Source organism: Bombus flavifrons, chromosome 4 (genome assembly GCF_040668555.2).
Source record: "Bombus flavifrons isolate JBK064 chromosome 4, iyBomFlav1_principal, whole genome shotgun sequence".
NCBI classification, from domain to species: domain Eukaryota; kingdom Metazoa; phylum Arthropoda; class Insecta; order Hymenoptera; family Apidae; genus Bombus; species Bombus flavifrons.
Genome location: NC_138445.1, coordinates 7,085,066 through 7,105,398, shown reverse-complemented (window position 1 = coordinate 7,105,398; position 20,333 = coordinate 7,085,066). Strand labels below are relative to the sequence as shown.

General features: G+C 32.6%; 1 protein-coding gene and 1 long non-coding RNA gene across 9 annotated transcripts in view; one reads left to right on the top strand and one right to left on the bottom strand.

Moving 5' to 3' along the window:
* Positions 1 to 165: 165 nt before the first annotated feature.
* Positions 166 to 19,372, bottom strand: LOC138179308 (protein tramtrack, beta isoform). Of its 8 annotated transcripts, XR_011173008.1 has the most exons (7): positions 13,035 to 13,113; positions 9,573 to 9,815; positions 8,596 to 8,987; positions 4,329 to 4,595; positions 3,676 to 4,065; positions 2,933 to 3,301; positions 166 to 2,811 (listed from the first exon to the last, which is right to left on the bottom strand). XR_011173008.1 is itself a non-coding variant. In XM_069111968.1 (6 exons), exons 2-6 carry the CDS (start codon positions 9,790 to 9,792, stop codon positions 3,053 to 3,055), a joined length of 1,518 nt encoding a protein of 505 aa, XP_068968069.1. In that variant the 5' UTR covers positions 9,793 to 9,815; positions 19,238 to 19,372; the 3' UTR covers positions 166 to 3,052. The 8 variants fall into 8 exon arrangements, 7 of the variants coding, with proteins under 7 accessions (XP_068968069.1, XP_068968065.1, XP_068968064.1 ...); XM_069111968.1 differs by lacking the exon at positions 13,035 to 13,113 and adding an exon at positions 19,238 to 19,372 and having other exon boundaries at positions 166 to 3,301; XM_069111964.1 differs by lacking the exon at positions 13,035 to 13,113 and adding an exon at positions 15,033 to 15,090 and having other exon boundaries at positions 166 to 3,301.
* The window catches only part of LOC138179315 (uncharacterized), a 92,962-nt gene continuing 91,083 nt past the window's right edge, over positions 18,455 to 20,333 (top strand). Inside the window, exons 1-2 of the long non-coding RNA XR_011173012.1 lie at positions 18,455 to 18,932; positions 19,198 to 19,333. This is a non-coding gene — a long non-coding RNA (uncharacterized LOC138179315). The remainder of the gene's footprint in view (positions 18,933 to 19,197; positions 19,334 to 20,333) is intronic.

The following is a 20,333-nucleotide window of genomic DNA, read 5'->3' as shown; positions in this document are numbered from 1 at the left end:
TATATATATATATATATATATATATATATATATATATATATATATGTATATATATGTGTGTGTGTCTTTAAACAGATATCTTTTCAGAAATTGACAAAACAAGTTTAATAGTATTTCAAAATATTAAAACAAATTAGAAGAAGAAGGTATCAATTGGAATAAACATTGGCTTTAAAATTTATTTACACATGCTACACAATATACACTGTAAGATATGAAGACTCGCGTACGACCTTCTGGACGCTGTAATTGCACCAAGTACACTCGTAATTTGCCGCGGCAGACCAAACAGTCATATCGCTGAAATAATTGCACATCGCCGTAATAAAAGTTATAATGCAGGAGGTGTAACACTGGTAGGTCGAGCAACAAGAATTTAACGAAACAAAATACAATTCGTACAACAACAACAACTGATGTTACAGGAAGATACAATTCGGATGGCACCACGTACGCTACGCAATACATTGTTCTATATAGCTGTAGAGCGAAACCGGCTTTCGTGAAATCAATGAAAATACATAATTCGATTCAATTTTCATAACTGCCTGATTATTCCTTTTTCTATTTTACGCTTAAAACATGGAATCGATAATTTGCCATTTCTTATTGATTTATAAGAAGAGAAGAGATGAACGAAATGATACTTTGCTAACATGAAATTGGATAAACAAATAGCAAATCGATGCGGATAAATAGCAGTACCGCTACACACAAACGCATATTCTTCCATATTTTAAGCATCGAATTATTTCATCTAGAACCACCGAATGTAAGCACAATTATATATCTACTTATAAAATTACGAAAACAAAAACACAAAAAATGTTAATCAATCGAGAATTCCTTAAGAAGCTAAACTTTTGGTCGAAGAAAGGAACAGAAACGGATTAACAAGTATCGTTCGATTCAACACAAAAAAAAAAAAGATTGCACTCGCCAATAATTCTTGAACGCTATACACATACTGGTATTTCTTTCTTCTTTTATAGTACGACAGGCACGCACACTTACGCACACGTATATTCTAATATTTGGACATTTGTACTTGACGTATTTATAATCGCATGTATAACAAAATATTCAAAGCTACATTTCTTTTTCGGCTCTGAGAATCGTTGAGCCTCATCTACATAGATGTAAGTAGTTTGCACTGTCGTACATTTAACTGCCTACTTCTCATAATTATGAATTCAGAGAAATATATCTTTCCGAATTAATTTCAACGACAATTTTATCTGCGTTTCATATTTGCACGAAAATTTAACAAAAAAAAAAAAAATGTTGCTTTACTCTTCATAATACGATGAACATTTAAGAGCTTTTTTTTTCTTTTTTTAGGCATTTAAATAGATCCAACCATTGTTAGGCCTACATTTAAAGGCAAATGTTCGAAATATAAATATATTAGCTTGGCTAACGTGACGATCGAAATGATATAAGCTCAATAAAATTTCTGTTGGGCCCCTTTAAATGTTGTAAAATTATTTCAATGATCTTATATGTATATCGCACGTATACATATATAGTAGAATACCGAAAAATATAGCAGGAATACCGAAACAATCTATGCATATCAGAAAATACATAGATAAGACGATACATATTTATATACATATTCCCCTAAATTAATAATTATCCTCGTATCCTAAGAAGGTGAACAAATTCTGTAACTTAGGCTTCAATCAGTTAAACAGTTTCACAATGCAAACCATACCACAGTCTCGCAGCTTAAGTAATTTGGTCGAGTTTTCAACATAAATTTCTTCTCCTAATCTTACGATAGAAATATTGTGTATACGACAGTAAATCGTCGTAGAATTCGACTTATCAGTACCTAAACAACCATCTCGGAAAATGAGAGATAAGGATTGTTTATTATTTTCCTACATGGCCTGTGTTCACCATCAGTTAGTCTCGAATCTAACATAGGTGCTTCAGGTACTCTTTCGAACAAATTTCTATTTAATCTATAACAAGAATACCGCGAACCTTAATAAATAAATACGTAAGTTGTGGCAAAATTATTTGGTAAGATTCGTTATAAGGTTGATTCGCATCTAGGACGAGATTCAAGGGGGACACGTAAGATGTACAAAACGTGGTACTCGAATTTAATATGACAAAGTTACATCGTATTTTTGTGGAGAAAAATTACTCGTAAATTTTAGTAGTTAAATCGTTCGTATGATCCTGCACGTTGTTTCTGATGTTAGTTATAAATGTTGTCCCTTCAAAAAGTATGTTTTAATGCGCTCAGTATTGAGTCGAATGTACATTTTTTATATATACTATTTATTGAATGCCTATTTATAGAAATTATCTTCATATACTAGTTTGTTAACCGTCACATGAATTTTGAATGACTCGTCATACGTGTAATAATCTAATTCTTTTATACGTTCAACCAGTAATTCAAATAAACGCGTTGTACACGTTTCATTTATACGAATTACGTAAATCTCGATATCGTCTCAGCTACTTTCACAGCAGCGTAATATTAACGAATATATAAAAACGAAATAAGTATGTGGAATTCCCGTATAAGAGTAACAATGGTCTCACAACAATCAGTTTCATTCCATTAGCGTTTCATTTTGAAACCATAGTTTCTAATTAGCGTTGTATATAGTGAAAATGTCTCTAATACATATCGTTGCGTATTTATCTTATGTATATAAATATGAAATATAACTTGTAACCAATTTACGACCTTACTAATTTACTTCGCTAGTTCAAAGAATGCAAATTTTCTTTGCAGAAGAACGAACATCGAGAATCAAGAATTATTGCACATAAAATTTTGTTGAACTAGAAATCAAATAAAAAAGATTACTAATCATAGTATCTAAAAGTATGCTAATAAATTTCTAGCTTTTATGTTTATTCTCACGCTAGTGAACGTTTGATAAAGAGAAATCAAGAAAAGTACCTGTTTCGAATCGTTGATCGAAAATGCTCGGTAATTTCTGTCACTCCGTAGCCGTATGATTTCCTACCCATAGAAAAATACTTTTCGTAAAAGTACGGGAGAAAGTAAAGAAAAAATTATTTAAACTATATCTTGACCGTTTTCGACCTGACAACCATAATTGTCTTTATCTCTGTTAGCATCTTTGTCTTTATCTTCATTCCCTTCTTCCGCGATATACTCTTCCTGTTCCTTCATTTTTCTTTCGTTTTCAACGGATGCGAAATCTTCATTTTTGCTCGTCGCATTCGCGGAATGGGATTTGTTTAGTAGAGAACTGAATTCGCCAAATTTCAGAATTTCTTCCATGGCGGACTGTTCTAAATTTACCTGCCACATATTTATAGTATTAGTATCTGGATTTATACCGTTGCCTATTCGCTTAAACTCTCGCTGATTAAAATATTTCTGAATGAATTTCCACGAAAATAGGATCTGTAAGGATGGAAAAATGATGGAAATGCAAAAAATAATAAATACATCCTATCGTAAATAAAAAGAACTCTGCAATATGCAGGTTAAAGAAAGGAATTCATTGTAAAAAGAAAAAATTATTATTTAACATTAAGATAAAAAGAAATCCAAATGTTAAAGAAAGGAAGAAAGTTGAAATGAAAATAAGAGGAACAAAGATTATCTGCGAGAGCATTTAGAAATCGAAATTGATTACAACGTGATTACGATATTATGTAAACACGTCTAACCTTTCTCGGTCTACCCCTTTTCCCTTTAACCACCGCCGACGGTGCTGATTGACAACTCGAACTTGACAAGCTATTCTTCCTTTTTGGCCATTGTAAGTGCGAGTCCAAATGCTGCTTCAATTTGTCCTGTCTGGCAAACATTCGGGGACAAATGCTGCAGGCAAATGGTCGTTCACCCGTATGAACTCTTCTGTGTCTGGCCAAATGAGAAGCTCTCGTAAAGGCTAAAGTACAGAGGTCGCAAGAGAAAGGTTTATATTGCGCTTTTTCAGACTTGGGCAGTATCGGTCTGGTTTCTTTTCCTTCGTTTAATCCTGACCTCTTCGTAAGATTATCGCCCTTCTTCTTGATAGTTAATCTTGGACTGTCATCCATGTTCTTTGACGATTCCTAAAAATAGAATGACGGTGTAATGAAAATAATTGCCTGCAATGGAGAAGATTCCTAACTTACAAGAACGGTAGTAATAATTAGATTTAAGTTCAACAAATTGATATGTATTACCAGAATGCATATTCGCGAAATTGTAGCGCCGATTCTGCCTAATTCTTACGAATACCGTGCTCACACGTTAACAGATACCGAAATACCAAATACAAATACCAATGATCTTGAACATAAAAGCAATTTCAATTGTGATCATCTTCTCATACCAGACTTTCATCTCGTTCTTGTAAGTCGTCGTTCATCTGTATATCCGGTACCGTAGGATCTGCAGATGTGTTGTTAAAATTTGGTTCGGACTTAACCGTGTTCGACGAGTCTTCGTAGCTCTCCCTCGTAGACTCTTCTTTCGAAGCTATACGCTCCTTTGATCTAAATTCTAATACATCATTGTTTCTCGTTGAACGTCCCACCGAGACCCTTTTCTGACCTTTAAATCTTGTCTCTCGCTTGTACATTGGCGGTGGCATACGTCTCTAAGTCATGCAAAGAAATTACAAAAAATTAAGATGCTAGTCATAAGTATTCTACGCTCGTAAGAGCGTGAATGTATTAGGTTAAACGTAAAGGTCACTTTCTGCTGCTGTATGCATTTCAAAGAATCTTATGAAAGCGTTGCTCGTGCTAGCTATAACGAGTGAACACTCTAAAGGAGAAATTGCAAAAATTTCAAGTTAGCTGACAGCATTCAATTCGCCTGTAGATTTTCTATGAACAAATGGCATACATTTCACGTAAGTCGATCGTTAAAAGAATGAAGACAAATTTTTTTCAGGTAGACGAAGCTTGTTTCTGAATATTTCAAAGAAAAATTCAATCTGAACAGTAAACTATGTATCGCGACAGTCGATTTGTGCTCGAAGGCGACACTTTTATCTTTCTGGAAGAAAGTTAACAGTATAAATATTTTATTAGAAATTCTTATCGAATTACCAGACAGATGACAATGATAAATCTTGCCTATAATAAACTACATAGTTCCGTCACTTACGTTTAGGAAAGGATATTTTTTTAAATAAATTCTTCTTTTACGACATAACAGAATTACAGTATGATATCATTTATACAAGAAATTAGTAGAATACGTATTGAGCCTTTCTTTACCTAACCCGTATTTGGTAATCCAACTGTGAATGATTATTAAACAAATAGCAGAATGCAGAAACAAATCTACCAGATTTCTTTAGATAAGAAACCAAAGGATTTTAGACAGACCTGATAAATAAAATATTTGGCACAATTGCTAGAGGTAATAGGCTTGATTATGTACAGATATAAACAGATCTTATATAAAACTAGTGAACTTACTGTACTATATTAAAAAAAAACGTATTGCTCAATCTGTTCTTACTCATGAATATTCTTAATTATTAACATTAAAAATCCTTGATAGCTCCCCATATAAATATACAGAGCTGACGCGTTCAAACTTGAAGCGCATGTAACATTCATTAAAATACGCAAGAAAGTCTTAACAAACATTCATGGAAAAATCACTAGTCTGAAAATTACAAGATTTCCTGTTTCCTCATTGCTTATCGCTCAGTTATTATCTATAAATCCAACTTTACTTGCAAAACATTTCCTCTGCAAATGAGCTACTATCACTATTTATATATAATTACTAACAGATCTCAATCTTCCACATTCTTAGAAACAGTTAATATAATAATTACTTTTCAACGTTTCAGTCTCGGTTAAAAGTAAATACATGTAAGTACAATAATATCGCGCTCGATATAATCCTATTTATGTACTTGCAATTGGAAAAGTTTTCCTCATACAAGTTGTTTGTGTCTAATGTTACTACTCACTTTATCGTGCATGGAAGAAAAGTCTGTTATTTCGAAATTTCGTGCAAGAATAAACTGTAACCTGAAAAATAACCATACAAACGTACATAAACGCTGCAATGTTAAAACAACAAAATTCTGTTTTCTGCTAATGAATGGCATCATGTGTTTATCTATGATTACACAGGGTAAATCACCTAAAAGTTTAAGTTGAAATATTTTCGATACTAATAATTAGGTATATCAAAAAATGTTTCAGGTAAAAATTAAATTGTTTGAAGGCGAGTGTATTTTGACGTTATTAGTTCTTCCATAGGTAGGCGCGTAAAGGTTATGTAGAGGTCAACTTTGACTTTTTAAACGGACTCGTATATTTTTTAATACATTAGCCGACGCAGCTCGAGATTCTCTATAAAAAAATTATTAACTTATTTTTGTGGAAGAAGTGTTAGTTGGTAGATGTTTTGACTTTCATTTCGTAAAATTTATCGTATGAAATATAAGAAAAACAAGTGCAAAAGTAGTATAGTGCCTTGCGTTTTCCCTACGACAAGTTTTACAAGATAAAAGTTAAGATAGCTATTGAATTGATAGTTTTCGACATAAGTAAGTAAGTAAGTATGTAATTTTATAAAGAATCCTTGAAAAATTTTTTGATTTATTACGTGCTTAAAATAATATCGACACCAAGCTAAAAAAACTTAAACACTTAAATGACTCACCTAGTATAATGCGAGTACAGCGTTTATTTTGTGTCACTTGGTGACAACTAAAAAATTTAAATGATTTGGTTGATAAGTTTAAGGTAACACGCAATAGTTACGTGACTATCGGTGAATACACTGTATTAAGACTGTCTAGAAACTAATCAGAAACTAGTGATTTTTGTATCCACGTTTTTTAAAACCCTTTGTATACATTAAATGTCTCACATATAAAACCTATAGCGACAGGATCAATCATGTTAAAAACGTACACAATTTAAAATAAACAGCTTCTGAAGTTTTTATACAAATGTCATTAATTTGTCAGTGGAACGAATATAGCATTCGCTATTTTTAATCATTAGAACAGGTAAACTGAAATTTCGGTTTTCCTCCTTTTATGGATAATAGTTCATTTAGTCTTAATTAGATGACATTGAAATGTATTGATAAAGAGTAAAGAATAAAGAATATATTCTATATGAAAATTGTACTGTCCCGATTTCTCTTTGATTATGATAAATCGCCCATCGTTAAAATCTCTTGCCACGGAATGACATTTTGTTTGCGCAATTTTTAATATATTCGCAATTAATCTTACACGTGTTTCAGGGATAATGCAACATTTAGTTGACATTAACATTTAAAAAGAATCTTCTTTCCCTTTCTCATAGTAATTCATTTACATTTGTACATGCACGGTGTCTCCGAAATCATAGCACAAGCGGTCGGATGATTCTACGTATAAAAATGAGTCAAAGAAAAAAAAGAATAACATTTCTTCGTCCAAGACTTTGTTCCCAAGGAAAATAAGTTCGAAGATCCGTCACGTGTACGTGTACTAATTGTAAGCTTCGAGGTATCCGACTTCTCTTTCTGCTCGTGTTTATATTTATAAACATGAACAATGTTATGATTTGCTTTCTATTATTGCTGCTATCTTATTTCTACGGTCTCCGTATTTGCGATGGTTTCAGAAATAAGGGTAAGAGTATTAATTTTTAAAAATCATTTTATTGACGTAACAAGCGTTCAAAATGTTGACGCGTTGCTGCATGTATAAGTCTGCTTGTCTAATTAAATTATTACCAACGCGAGCAGAAAGACAAATCGAATGCCCGGAAACTTACAATTGGCACGCGTGCATCTGACGGATTTTCGAGCACATTTTCCTCGAAAACGATGTCTTAAACGCAAAAACGTTATTCTTTCTTTGTCGATTTATTTTTGCATGTAGAATCACCACCCGAGTGCACCGCTTGTGCAATGATTTCGGAGACACCTTATGTATAAACAATACAAGGTGGAACAATAACTTTAATCACCGTAAATATTTCTTTTCTTTTTAGAGATATGGAAAAATATTGTTCATGAAAGTTCTATGGTATTGAGAGACTCGTAATATGATAGTAATAATTTTTTTGCTCATGAAGGTTTTTCGAAGATTTCGAGGTCACCTCCACTTTTTTTTTATGACGCCTTAATTTCTTATTCCTGATAAAATAAGGATGTTTGAAACAATTGAGATGATTTCAACGGGGTCATTCGACAAAGAGAAAAGAGTAAGCAACAAATCTTACATCACAGCAAATGTTGGAAGTGGTACCGTTTGCATCGATCCCCCCGCCCTCATCAATAATGGCCTGCTATCTTCTTCTTGGCATTGATAAAATTAAAAGTTTTGTAATCTCTGGTGTAATTTTATCTCACGGTATTTGTAAGTTAATGTTCTAGTTTTTTACATTCTTTTTACAGATACATTAATATAGTGATTGAACTCAAGGTAACTTCTTATCGATATACTTGTATAAGTATAAATAGTTTCGTGATAAAATATATTTCAATAACTAACATAGTTCGATTTAGGTATATGTAGGTTTGCGTGACTAATTACATACGTGCACGTACATTTTATGCACTATGATAATTTGACTGTTTCACATTTTCTCTATTATTTTAATTATATCATTTGGACTTACAATTTGCGTTTCCGACGATCGCAAAGGTTCATCGAACGTATCCTCGTGCCCATCGATCACCATCGGATCGTCTTCCACCTCAATTTCTTCCACTTTGATGTGATCCTCTAATGACTCTATGGAAGACTGTTTTGGTAAAAATGGTATCACGGACGGTTCCTTCATGTACTCCGTTGTATGAACTCTCGCCTCTATGTGACACCGTTGCATCCGCGTTTCCACTCTCGTATAAGGGCTACGACTATTTTCTTGATTTCTCTGGTCACCGGAAAGACCACGGATCTCTAGATCTGTGGCAGTTTTAATCAAAGATGGCAAATGTTCTTCAGCGACATCGATCGAACCACGGTACATAAAATCCAAAAGACATTCCATTTCTTCAACCGCAACACCTACGGGATACGGTGTAAATAAGTAGAAGCCATATCAATATCTACTGTATCTACATAAATTTAAATAAATTTGCACACCTACAGTCGTGCTAAGCTCACACAATATTTACATATTCGCATCTAGTATGAATATATATTGTTTACTAGACATAAATTTCTTCGTCTACTTTATGCGATTGAAAAACCACTGTACAGTATCTTAAATTTCATGTAGGAAATCAATTTATTAAGAAAACCGTTTATATGTAACGATAGAAATATTTTTCAAAGTACTTTGTTACGCAAAAATTGTTCAACGTTGTATTTCTTCAACGTTCAATGTTATTCTATGCTATGCTATGCTATGTTATTTACAGCGTTAAAGGAAATGAAAGAATGCAACCTTGATATACTTAATCATGTTTCAAAACAGACATTATTGCACGTCATTAGAATCGAATAATTACAACGCTATAATTCAGCATTAAATTTTGTTGTTCGACGCTACTACGTTAAAAATGAATTCACTGATATCAATACGTAAGAGAAGGTCATATATTTTAGAGAATTGCGATTGTTAAACTGACTTTTACCTTTTAAGCTTACCTTTTAAAATAAGAATTGGCTGTTCACCATAGTGTTCTTTGAAAACTCTTTCAAAATAAGGACTGCATGCTGCCAAGACCAGTCTATGTGCCCTTAACATTCCACCTTGACAAGCTAACGTTGTATCAGTCAAGGAACCACTCTTATAGAGTCCTTCAAACAATCCAGACAAGTTCGCTAGGTGATTGTTCCAAGTTAGGTTGAATGTTTTCTCACCCATTGTTATGACGCGTTCAGTGCTCACTGCCAAACATACCACAGTCACACATTTATTCGTTAGATAAATATAAATCACCTTTTGAAACTTTTGCATTCTTTTCTACTACAAAATGTACTGTTCATTGATAATAATTAAATAAATAGAATTTTTTATACAGATTTCATAACAATTTTGTCCAAAATAGTATTTCTAGGATGAAATGATGTAAACGTTAATTACATTAATTTTCATAAATCATAAATGTATTATCAAATGCATCGCACATTACGATTTCAATTAGACCAATTACAATCTGTCCAGTGTTTGCAAAATTATTGCAAAGTTGGGGAAACTTATTATTTAACGTAACGATCACGTTATTTTATAATGTTTGTACAAGAAGTTTCTATAAGCTCGAATATGATATTCTGTATCTCGAGCGAACAAATTTCTTGATATTTACCCTTTATAATAATCTGACAATAGAGATTAACGAATTTCTTAACAGTTTTCTATAATTCACGAGTGAATATTTATATTATTCCACTTTCCACATAAAATTTAGCGACATAAAACTTGAACTTGCATTTCCAGTTCTTAAAGGAAAATAAATAGACGCACAAATATCACGTTGTAGATAATTATCGTTCTTCATTGTGCAACGTTTGTACAAATTAATTTGTTATGCGGTGTCAAACTTTCCAGCATTATTATATCTTATAATTCTGTAAACAAAATAGCTAAGAATCTTGGCTTTGAGTACTTCTATAGTTAAGAAATTAGGTCCACAGATAAAGCAGATGTTAGCTAACAGTTGTTGCTCAAATGTGATGTATAAATTCTTTCTGTTGAAACATCAAAATAATACAATTTTCTTACGTAATAAGCAACTGTGCTGAATTTAGCAAGTATATACAATAAATCGAGGACGTTTCAAATCATACATTTCTTACAATCATACTTACAACGCTTGCATTCAAATTCAGACATGTTCTGTCCAATTATCAAGCATTAATTTTACTGCACAAATATTCATTCTGTACAAAAACAAAGAGAAGTATCTCTTGAGATTCTATTTTACGACACATTAAGAAATGAAAACAGAAGTAATACTAATTTATATTCTATACAACGTGAATCTAAATTCATGTACAAATGAAATTATGGAACATTCTGTGGTTAAAAATAAGACGAAAATTAACAATAACAAAATTGCGCTGAAGATTTCGTTTTCAAGAAAATCAGCTTTAAGCTATTCTACACGCGAAAATAATTCGAAAATATAAAATAAAGTTTGTGTTGGAGAAAGTAATTTGAATATACGTGTATTTAATGTAGAATTATTTACTCAGCCCACGCGTATTCGACAAATTTTCAAACTTCACTTTTCTCGACAACGAGGTTTCAAACAAGAAGACGTTGTTCCATATTTTTCACTTATTTTTGCGCGTAGCATAACCCTCTGCTAATTGTCCACTCGTAATCGTCTAATCGAAAATTAATAAAATGCACAAGTATTTGACAAGTTTTCAAACTCGATCTTCTCAGAAATAAAGCTTCCAACGCAAACTTTGTTATTCTTGATTTTCATCTTATTTTGAGCCATGGAATCTCCCTGACTTCACTTCTACCACGAAGTAAGACCCACGCCCGGTGCGCATCTATGCCAAACATTGTATCGAAATATAAAAATTTAAATTATTTCAAGCACATCTTGAAATTCTGTTAAAACGTTAAATTATTTTCTAATTCTAAGGTTCTGTACTATTTTGTTTTTTAGCGAATTTACTATATTCTTATTGCAAATTGTTTTCTCGATTACCTCTTTATTAATAATATATACAAATATATATAAAATCTTTGTGTAGTTCGATGCATACACTGTAATGCTATCACTATAATAAATGTACTGTCAGAAATGACAACTTCTTCAATTTTTTTAAATATCTAAAAATTATTGGCTTTAACATACTTAAAATGTCGAATATTTCCTTAATGAAAACATTTCTGCTTTTCTTGCTAAATAAAGGTTACGAACCTTATGAATTTTTAATCATTTAAAGGAAATTTTAGTTCTGAAGATATTGAAATCCTATGTCACAGACAAAGAATAACATGATTTCTTTTTTGTAGAGTGCACAAGTGTTTCTTACAGCATTTTTCGATACATTTTTAAAATGCATACATCAAACATTGAAGAGAAATACGTATTTCTGCTCATAATGCTTCACTATGCAGAAGTATTCGCTATACGAAGGGCTCTTTGCTTAAATAAATCTCAAACAAATAAACTAAGAAAAATGTGCTACATTTATAAAAGAAATTCGTAGATTAAGATAGATAAAGGTATAGCGGCACAAATTTATGGCATAATCTGTCTATCACTAACATCATTCAGTGTAATTGAACATTTAATAAATTAGGAAATTGACTGAATTAGAAAGAAACATTCTTCGCTTTTATTGCAATATCTAGAGCACGCCTAGCAAAACCAAATGGTTTCGCTGTCCTGAAGAAACTATAAATTCTTCAAAGATCATGCATTGGATAAAACAATATTTATAGAATAAAAACTATCAAAAAAATATCATAATGATCTAGTAATTTATTCATTAATAATGGTTTTTATACCTTTGTAATAAAAAGATGCTTGTGTTTCCTTGTGCAATTATACAATTTTAATTCAATCTTAAATTTGCTTCAGGATTATTAATGATAGAAACTACTTTTTGCACAAATCTATAATTTGCTAAATGTTTATTATATTTAATAGAATAAGTAATGTAGAACGGTTGTGTATCACTAAATTACCTAAACATTGTCGTATATAAAATCAATACAAATATTACTAAATTATTAGTAAATATAAAGTAAACATTTATCCTTTTCTTGTAACATGTTACAATAGAGAATAGATAACTTGCAAATTAATTATAAGATCTACTTACTATTATAGTTTTTTCCTAGCATACTGTTTCATTATATAATCTCTGTAAACATTATTTCCAATAAATTTTTTCTCCTATTCTTCTCTATGACTACACTCTACTACTGTACATATTTATTTGTCTTTATAATAATACTCTTTCGGAAATCCTCCAAGAACGAAAGTATAAATATAAACCGAATGACACGCAATTAGCAATCAATAGAAGCAAGATATCTCAGCGTATTTGAAACGCGCAATGATTCTCATGATGTATTAATTTCACTAAGATGTTCCACAGAATCACTTTGATTGTTTGTATCAATGTAATATTTACGTAATAAATGGTATATTATAGCTGTACCCGTAACGAAGTAGTGTTGATGTTTAAACATCTAACCACTGCAGAATGTTCGTGCAGTTAACGAGTTTACGAAATCGGAAATCCACCTACAATGATCAACGCCGAGAATAATTTGTCGGCACTACCATGGTCGATTTGGAATAATGTTCGAGTAGCAATGTACTGGGCTTAAGAGAAGCAGGCTTTTTAATAGATTTTATGAAATAATAATTTAAAAGCAAATTTATTGATTTTGTATGAATTCGAATTGATTCACAGAATTTTGAAAATGAAATGCATCTGATAAAATCTGATAAAATTCGTTGTTGTTTTATATAGTAACAAGAATGACGTAAAAGGTTTCTGACGCCCATCTTGGCACTCTTCTTTACACATGTATTTATTTCATACATTAGAAGACATGAATTTAATTTTAATACTAATTATACATATATTGTGAAGGTAAAACAAAATATGTGTAATAACTAATGAAAACGTCTATGCATTAAAACAATTTGGAAGATAAGTTTGTATCTTAAATTATATATTATTGTTATCACATGTATTGAATTTGTTTAGTTAATTGTAAATATTGTTGTAAATATTATTTCATAATAAAATATTAACTTAAAAATAGGTGATTATAAACAATTTTTTGATTGTAATGGTTACTTAATTCTGTAAAATATATTAATTATAATATAAAGTATAATATAAAGATAACAATTTAATAAAAATCTGATTTGATAAATATTAACAGCTAATATTTAAATTATAAGTCCAATGAATTATTGAAATAGTTTGCACTTTTTACTAACTAATTTAAGCGATCTATTATGTTACAGAACAAATTTAGTTTGTTTACTAGTAATTAGAATATAATGCAATACATTCAAGTCAAAACTTGTTGTCTAAATATTTTCATTATTGTTAATATGCTCATTAATGTTTGTAGTAAATATATATGTTGCACAAGTAGTTATCTTTCTCTCATGAAATACAAACCAGTAGCTATGAGAAACTTAAAATATAAAATTAATACAAGAGTAAAAGTAATATTTGAATTATTTTAATTGAAATAATCGTATAAAAGCTAATTAGAAAAGTAATTGCATTAATTTAATTGAATTGTACAAATTAAGATTTACTTTCAGTTTAATGAAGTGGAAAAAGTTTATTTCGTTATTTTTCTTATTAAAGTAATTGAAATACGAAAATACCTCGGTGAAGTGATACGGTCATTAGCCAATACAATTTAAGCGACGATTTAAAATATACGTATTTTCACGGACGTACGTATAACGTGCATACATGAACAAAAAAATAGAAGGTGGGTCATTAAAGATAGAAAATCAAAATGAATATTTGAATGAATATTTAATGTAGGGATCATGAAATAAATCAAAGAAGCCTGATCCGAAGAGAAAAGGTATTGAGAGTAATATTCAAAAACTCAAAAAGTTCTGAAAAATAATCGTCAAAAATCAGTTAGAGGATACCGTATGCAAATCTTGAAAAAAGTGTACATACAATGAATCTAATGCAACAGTCGTCGAAGAATACGAAGAATTTTCATCTAAATTACGATAACGCTTAACACACAGTACCTGCAGTAAGAAAATTCATGCATTATGTAGAACGGAGAAAATATGGATTAGACAAGGAGAAGAACCGAGAACGACCACGGGAAATGGATTGAATTACGTATTTTCCTTGTTTAATCGGATAACCTAGCTTGAAAATTATGCAATTATATTAAATAGAGATATCACAAATTGGACACAAAGATACACAATTTAACGTATAATGTAATGTTATATTTCATGTAACAAAATGAAAGCACGAAGAAGGCAAGCAAGAGCAAGTGAAATACTGATTTATAAGCAGAATGCATGGCTAGGTGTTCATGTTCAACATTCATACATGGCAAGGGAGTAGAAAGTGGGCTGAAGGGCAGAGTGATCTAGCGATGGTCATGCGCAGGCGTGGTACCTAGGCCCGATCCATAATTTCGTTGGTGGACCCCGTCACGCATTTGCAAGGGGCTAGGCCGTGTGTCGTCCGAATGCACCCTTTTTCCCTCTCATTTCGAACCATGTACATACATAACTACGTCACCGCACAGCAGACGCGGGGGCCACAAAAATCGTCGACCATTGGGCGAGAGAACGGCCCCCTGCGCGACCAAGAGAGCCGTCATCACAGATCGTTGTTCGTCACCGCGTGGAAAAATGTCTAAACGTCTGTTCATGGAAAAAAGCACACGTCGGGTTCTGACCTCGTAGAGAATTTAGAACACGTTAACTAACGATACGAAAACATAGACATTTCTCCAACTTGCAGCTGCTTCTATTTATGAAACGACAAATTTGAAATTTCAATCTTTCAGTTAAACGATGGAACGTTTAATGAAATTATGGGACAAGAACGTGATAAATGTAAGTCTCGCTGTTCGAAATTGCATTTGAAGATATTTGGATTTTCGTTCCAATCGCTTATTTTAACAAAATCGAGTTTGAGATTGTCCTGAGATATTATAAAATTAATTAAATTCGATATATCTTTCCCGTAGATTAAATTTCTGTGCTCGTTACAATTTACGTAAGACGAAGATTATTTTTTATATCTTTATCATAAAAATTGTTGTAAACATTCGATTGTAATTTTCACCTTTCTAATTAAAAATAAAAAATTGCTTTATTTCGAGATAACTATCTGAGCATGGAGAGATATTTTTTATTTAATGCTAGCTTGTAACATAAACCTTATGATATAAATATAAAATTATTATGATAAAATTATTATGATATAAATATAAAATTATGAACCGATGTATAAAATAAAAGCAATTTAGTATAATGATTTAGAACAAAAGGTATTTTGTAAATGTACCCATCATCTTTATCAGTATACATATAACAATTCCATGGTTGTAGAAGAAAAATGGCAAAGATATATTATTGAAAATATTGAAACAATTAACAATGAAATAATTGAACTGAAGTCACTATTTATCATGCTATTCGTCTGGTGTGAACATTTGAAAAATATTACATAATTATGTAATGCATTATTACACAACCATGTGCTGCAACTAGATAATGCAAACTAAAATAAATGTAATCTGTAGTTTATCATTAAACATACCGTACAGATTAATTTATTAATACAAAACTAAATTTAATGTACAATTTCTCATTTTTCCAAAAATAGATGTAGATGAAAAGATACGTTGTTTAGTATTACCATTTTATCGCAAAAGTTAATGTCTAGATATTTTAACATTTCTCAGAAATAGAAAAATCATTTGTAGAATATAAACATACAACAATACGTTCGATGTTTATAAACATCGAAGACTATTAATCATTTGTTAAACACATCAATCTATCTCAATCTTACATCGTAAAAATTTCAATATAAGATATTGAATTAGTAATTATTGAAGTGAGATATTAATGATATATGTTTGATTTCTGAAAATCAATTTTTTTATCATATAATAATTATAAATTATATATGATAATATAAAAGCTTTTCTCGTTTGTGTGCACATGGTACTTATTATTGTAAGAAATATGCTACTAGCAAAGATAATCACTTGCATATTCGAATATTGGTATAACAGTCCAATAGTGCAATATGTATACCTAAATAAGGTAAGAATCAATGCGTAAGCAAAACAAGATAAATATTCGTAGCCAAAATGACGTTGACGTAGTATTACGGCTGGAAAACATATTCAACAATATGCACTGATTACGTAGTGAACAGGTGTATGCAATGGCAGAAGAAGATAACTCAACAACAAAGTTCAACCTATGTTTTTATAAGTTTTATAAGTAGGTATATTTGCTTTTTTATCGAGTAGTAGAGTACGTGACTGGTAAGTTTTTCCCTCTTTCTAATTGCAGTTTTAAGAATCTCATCATTTACCGATGTTGATTTTTTTCATTGTTCAGACATTGTTTCAAATTATATAACTACGTAAATATACTACTTGGATAATTTAAAACAAGTTTCGTTACGAAGAGCCCAATGTTAACAATTTGATGTTATAACGCTGTGATAAAGGAACGATTGATATCAGGCGTGTGTAATCATCATTATAGGTACACATTGTGAAGATAAAGTTATCGAGACAATGTTTTACGTACAGAAGCGGATGTTCCTTGCTTAAAAATTTCATTGCTTTGAATTTAAACCTAAAATTTACAGTTGAAATAAAATGCAACACTGTATAACTTTTTCCCTTAGATTTCGTCTTAAATTACTGTAATTACAAAGATTAAGCCTGTACTCCTTTTTCGTTTCCTCATGTCTGATTTTTACATTTTTACAACGAAAGAATCTTAATCACAAAAATAATTTGCTGATCTTCTGTTGTGTCATTTATGTAAAATTACTCGCAACACAGCTTATTAAATAAAATTACTAACGACAACGATTACTACGATATTTAAAGGAAAATTTTATTCACGTTCGAATAACTGCGACCTATGTTCGATATACGCACACACTATCTGTATCCTCATACAAGTATAATAAACATACCAAAACTATCCACTCAACAGGCTACCAAAATAACAGCGCGAACAGAAGCAGAAATTTTCACTGGCATTGAATTCTTTTCGCATTACATTTATTCAGTCTACTAATACAGTAAAGTACACATAAAAATTTTAATTCAAATCATTTATCGCTGAAAATCTGTTAAGCAATTTTTCTTCTTCTTTTCTATCTTCCAATGATACATGATACGTTTAATATCTAGCGCATTTTGGCTCGATCAAACAAAAGAGCTTTTATGCGAATAACTCTAAATTTTGAATCAATAAGTATCATTTACTTAAGTTGAAGCGAAAAAATTGAAATTAAATACACTTATTGTATGCTTTAACTGTTGTTTCCAGACATCCTTGTGATAATTGCTACTTAATTACCTATCTAATATTCCATATTTCATCCACATATGATGCAGCATATGATGAGCTTTTCATTCAGTTAAATAATCGTGAATACTTGATTTTGTAAAATTCAGAGTAAATAATGCACATTTCGGTAATGCCTATTCATTATGATTTATTTGAAATTACGTATCGAGGTCACTGATTCCCGTGACTAAGGTATCCAAGAATGCATAAGATCTCCCGTGGCTGGTTAGAGCGCTCTAGAACGCTGAAGATCAAGAGAGCAAAGAGTCGGTTTAAACCGTGTGCCCCGTCCCAACGTCGACTCTATTAATACCCGCGCCTTGTCGTCGCGTCTCGAGAACGTGTGCACCGATATAGAGGCATTAATACGATGAGACTGTCCTTTTATTAAAAAATCTTCTGGTCTTAAGAACGAATAAACTAAACAGAAATTGTGTTCGTGTTGATCTTGATACGAGTAATATACGAAAAAAAAAAAGAAAAAGAAGTAACAAATCGTAACAGTAAGATTGCTAAAAAGAATCGAGGTGATTTTCACATGTTAAATGTGAAAGACATTTTAAAAGACATATTAAAAGAAGGTTTATCGTTCCATCAAAATGGAAACATCAACAGTCTACTGTTACAAGTAATTAAACGAATTTACACGTTTGATAGAATTATGCGTTTGATTGCGACAAAGATGCTTTTTCTTTCTATAAACTGCGTTATTCCATGAAAAAATTGTAAACGAGAAGGTGCGATCAGGTTATCGACTTGAGTACGAGACATGACAAGGAAGGAAGGAAAGGAGTTGCAGCTTTAACAGGACATATCGTAGATGTCGTACAAGTGCATTCGCAGTCAATTATGTGATCAGCTACAACCATTCGCTTCATGAAGCTATTAGGAACAAGTTTAATAGAATCATCGCATCGTTCCGATGTGCGATGAGTTATCATAAACAGTACGAGTAAAGGTATAAACCGTTGCAATTTTAATGGAGTAGCCTACAGATGTCGTACGAAGACTTAAGCCCGATCGGAGTCAGCGCAAATATCTAATCGACAGTTTCGCAATGTCATTTCACCCTTGTAAAATTTCTATCGTTGGTTCGACTCGATAATTGATTCAGATCATTAAACAAGCTGGCGTTGCTCAGCGATTTGCCAAACGTGTCTTACGTTAAACAAGGGATAGTCGGGAGTGAGCGAAAGACAAACGTAAAAAATTATTTCACGTAGGTAGACGGATGCACCCTAACCAAAGGCCATTTTCACTCACCTTTGATTGTACGAGAGGATGAAAGTTACGGGAAGTCTTGTGAGATTAAAATATCACCAACGAAATCAATCGACGAGTACAATCCAAGAAGAGGAGGTAGGTTAAAATACACCGCGGCAAGTTTTCACTTTTTCCTTTTCCACAACCACCGTACACCCTTACGTGTTCCCCGAAATAACCAGTTTCGAGCGAAAACGCGCACCGCGAAAAAAAGCGTACGCGAAGAACGTACACCAAGTAAAGAATCGAGCAAGCTATTGAGCTCACTCTGCGAGGGGCACGGCACGTGCTGGGGCTCCCTCGACCGAGTCGCGACTGATATCATTTCCAGCGGGGGACTGTGGGGTCGCCAGCCAGAACCCCACCAGGGGGTCTTCGTGCAACCCCCACGCGGTGTCGTAGTAGTCGTGTTCGCCGTCGTGGTTGTAGCTCGTTGTCGTGGCTCCACCGTTGCTAGCCTCTCGAAACCCCCTTTGCACGTACAGGGAATAAGGGACCAGGATGTATACGTACATCATGGGGAGAGAGACCTCTCTCTTCTTCTCGCACATTGCGATCCTGTCCGCGTCGTTCTCTCTTGCACTCTCACTCCCTTGCTCCCACGTACCATTCATTTCCGTCTCGTTTCTACGCGCACTTTTATCGTATATGTTTCTCTTTGTTTCTCAACGAGCTTCTCTCTCGTTCTCAACTCCTATCCTTGTTTCGCGTAACGTGTTAGGTCGAAGCGTTTGTTTCTCTTTCGTCGTTCTCCTAGCTTCGCCAGTTCCGTGTAAAGCACACGCAATACCACACCAACACAGCTATGGATCTTCCTCCCCCGCCCTTCACCGATGGTCCCCTCCCTTCGCGCGAATCCCTTACCCCCTACGTATCCAGCAGCTTTATCCACCCTGAACCCTCCTATGTACGAGGGTTGCTTCTCGGCAGCCTGATCGGACGTTCGCGAGAAGGGACTTTCCCCTCTACCTCTCTACACCGCCCTAACCATGCTTTCTTCGTATTTCAGATTTGAGGTTGTTTTATTCTCGAGAAAAATTCCATCGTCCTATGTTTTATCTCCTACAGTCTACTTTTGAGACTTTGCCTTTAATGT

What these genes read in the sequence shown, in the direction of transcription:
- LOC138179308 (XM_069111963.1), bottom strand. Translation starts at nt 13,092, where the DNA reads ATGTTTAAACATCAACACTACTTCGTTACGGGTACAGCTATAATATAC. An exon ending in TATAATATACCATTTATTAC is followed by an intron (nt 9,816 to 13,034) that starts GTAAATATTACA and finishes TATGTTTGGCAG; the next exon opens with TGAGCACTGAACGCGTCATA. An exon ending in GATCGTCGGAAACGCAAATT is followed by an intron (nt 4,596 to 8,595) that starts GTAAGTCCAAAT and finishes TGCATGACTTAG; the next exon opens with AGACGTATGCCACCGCCAAT.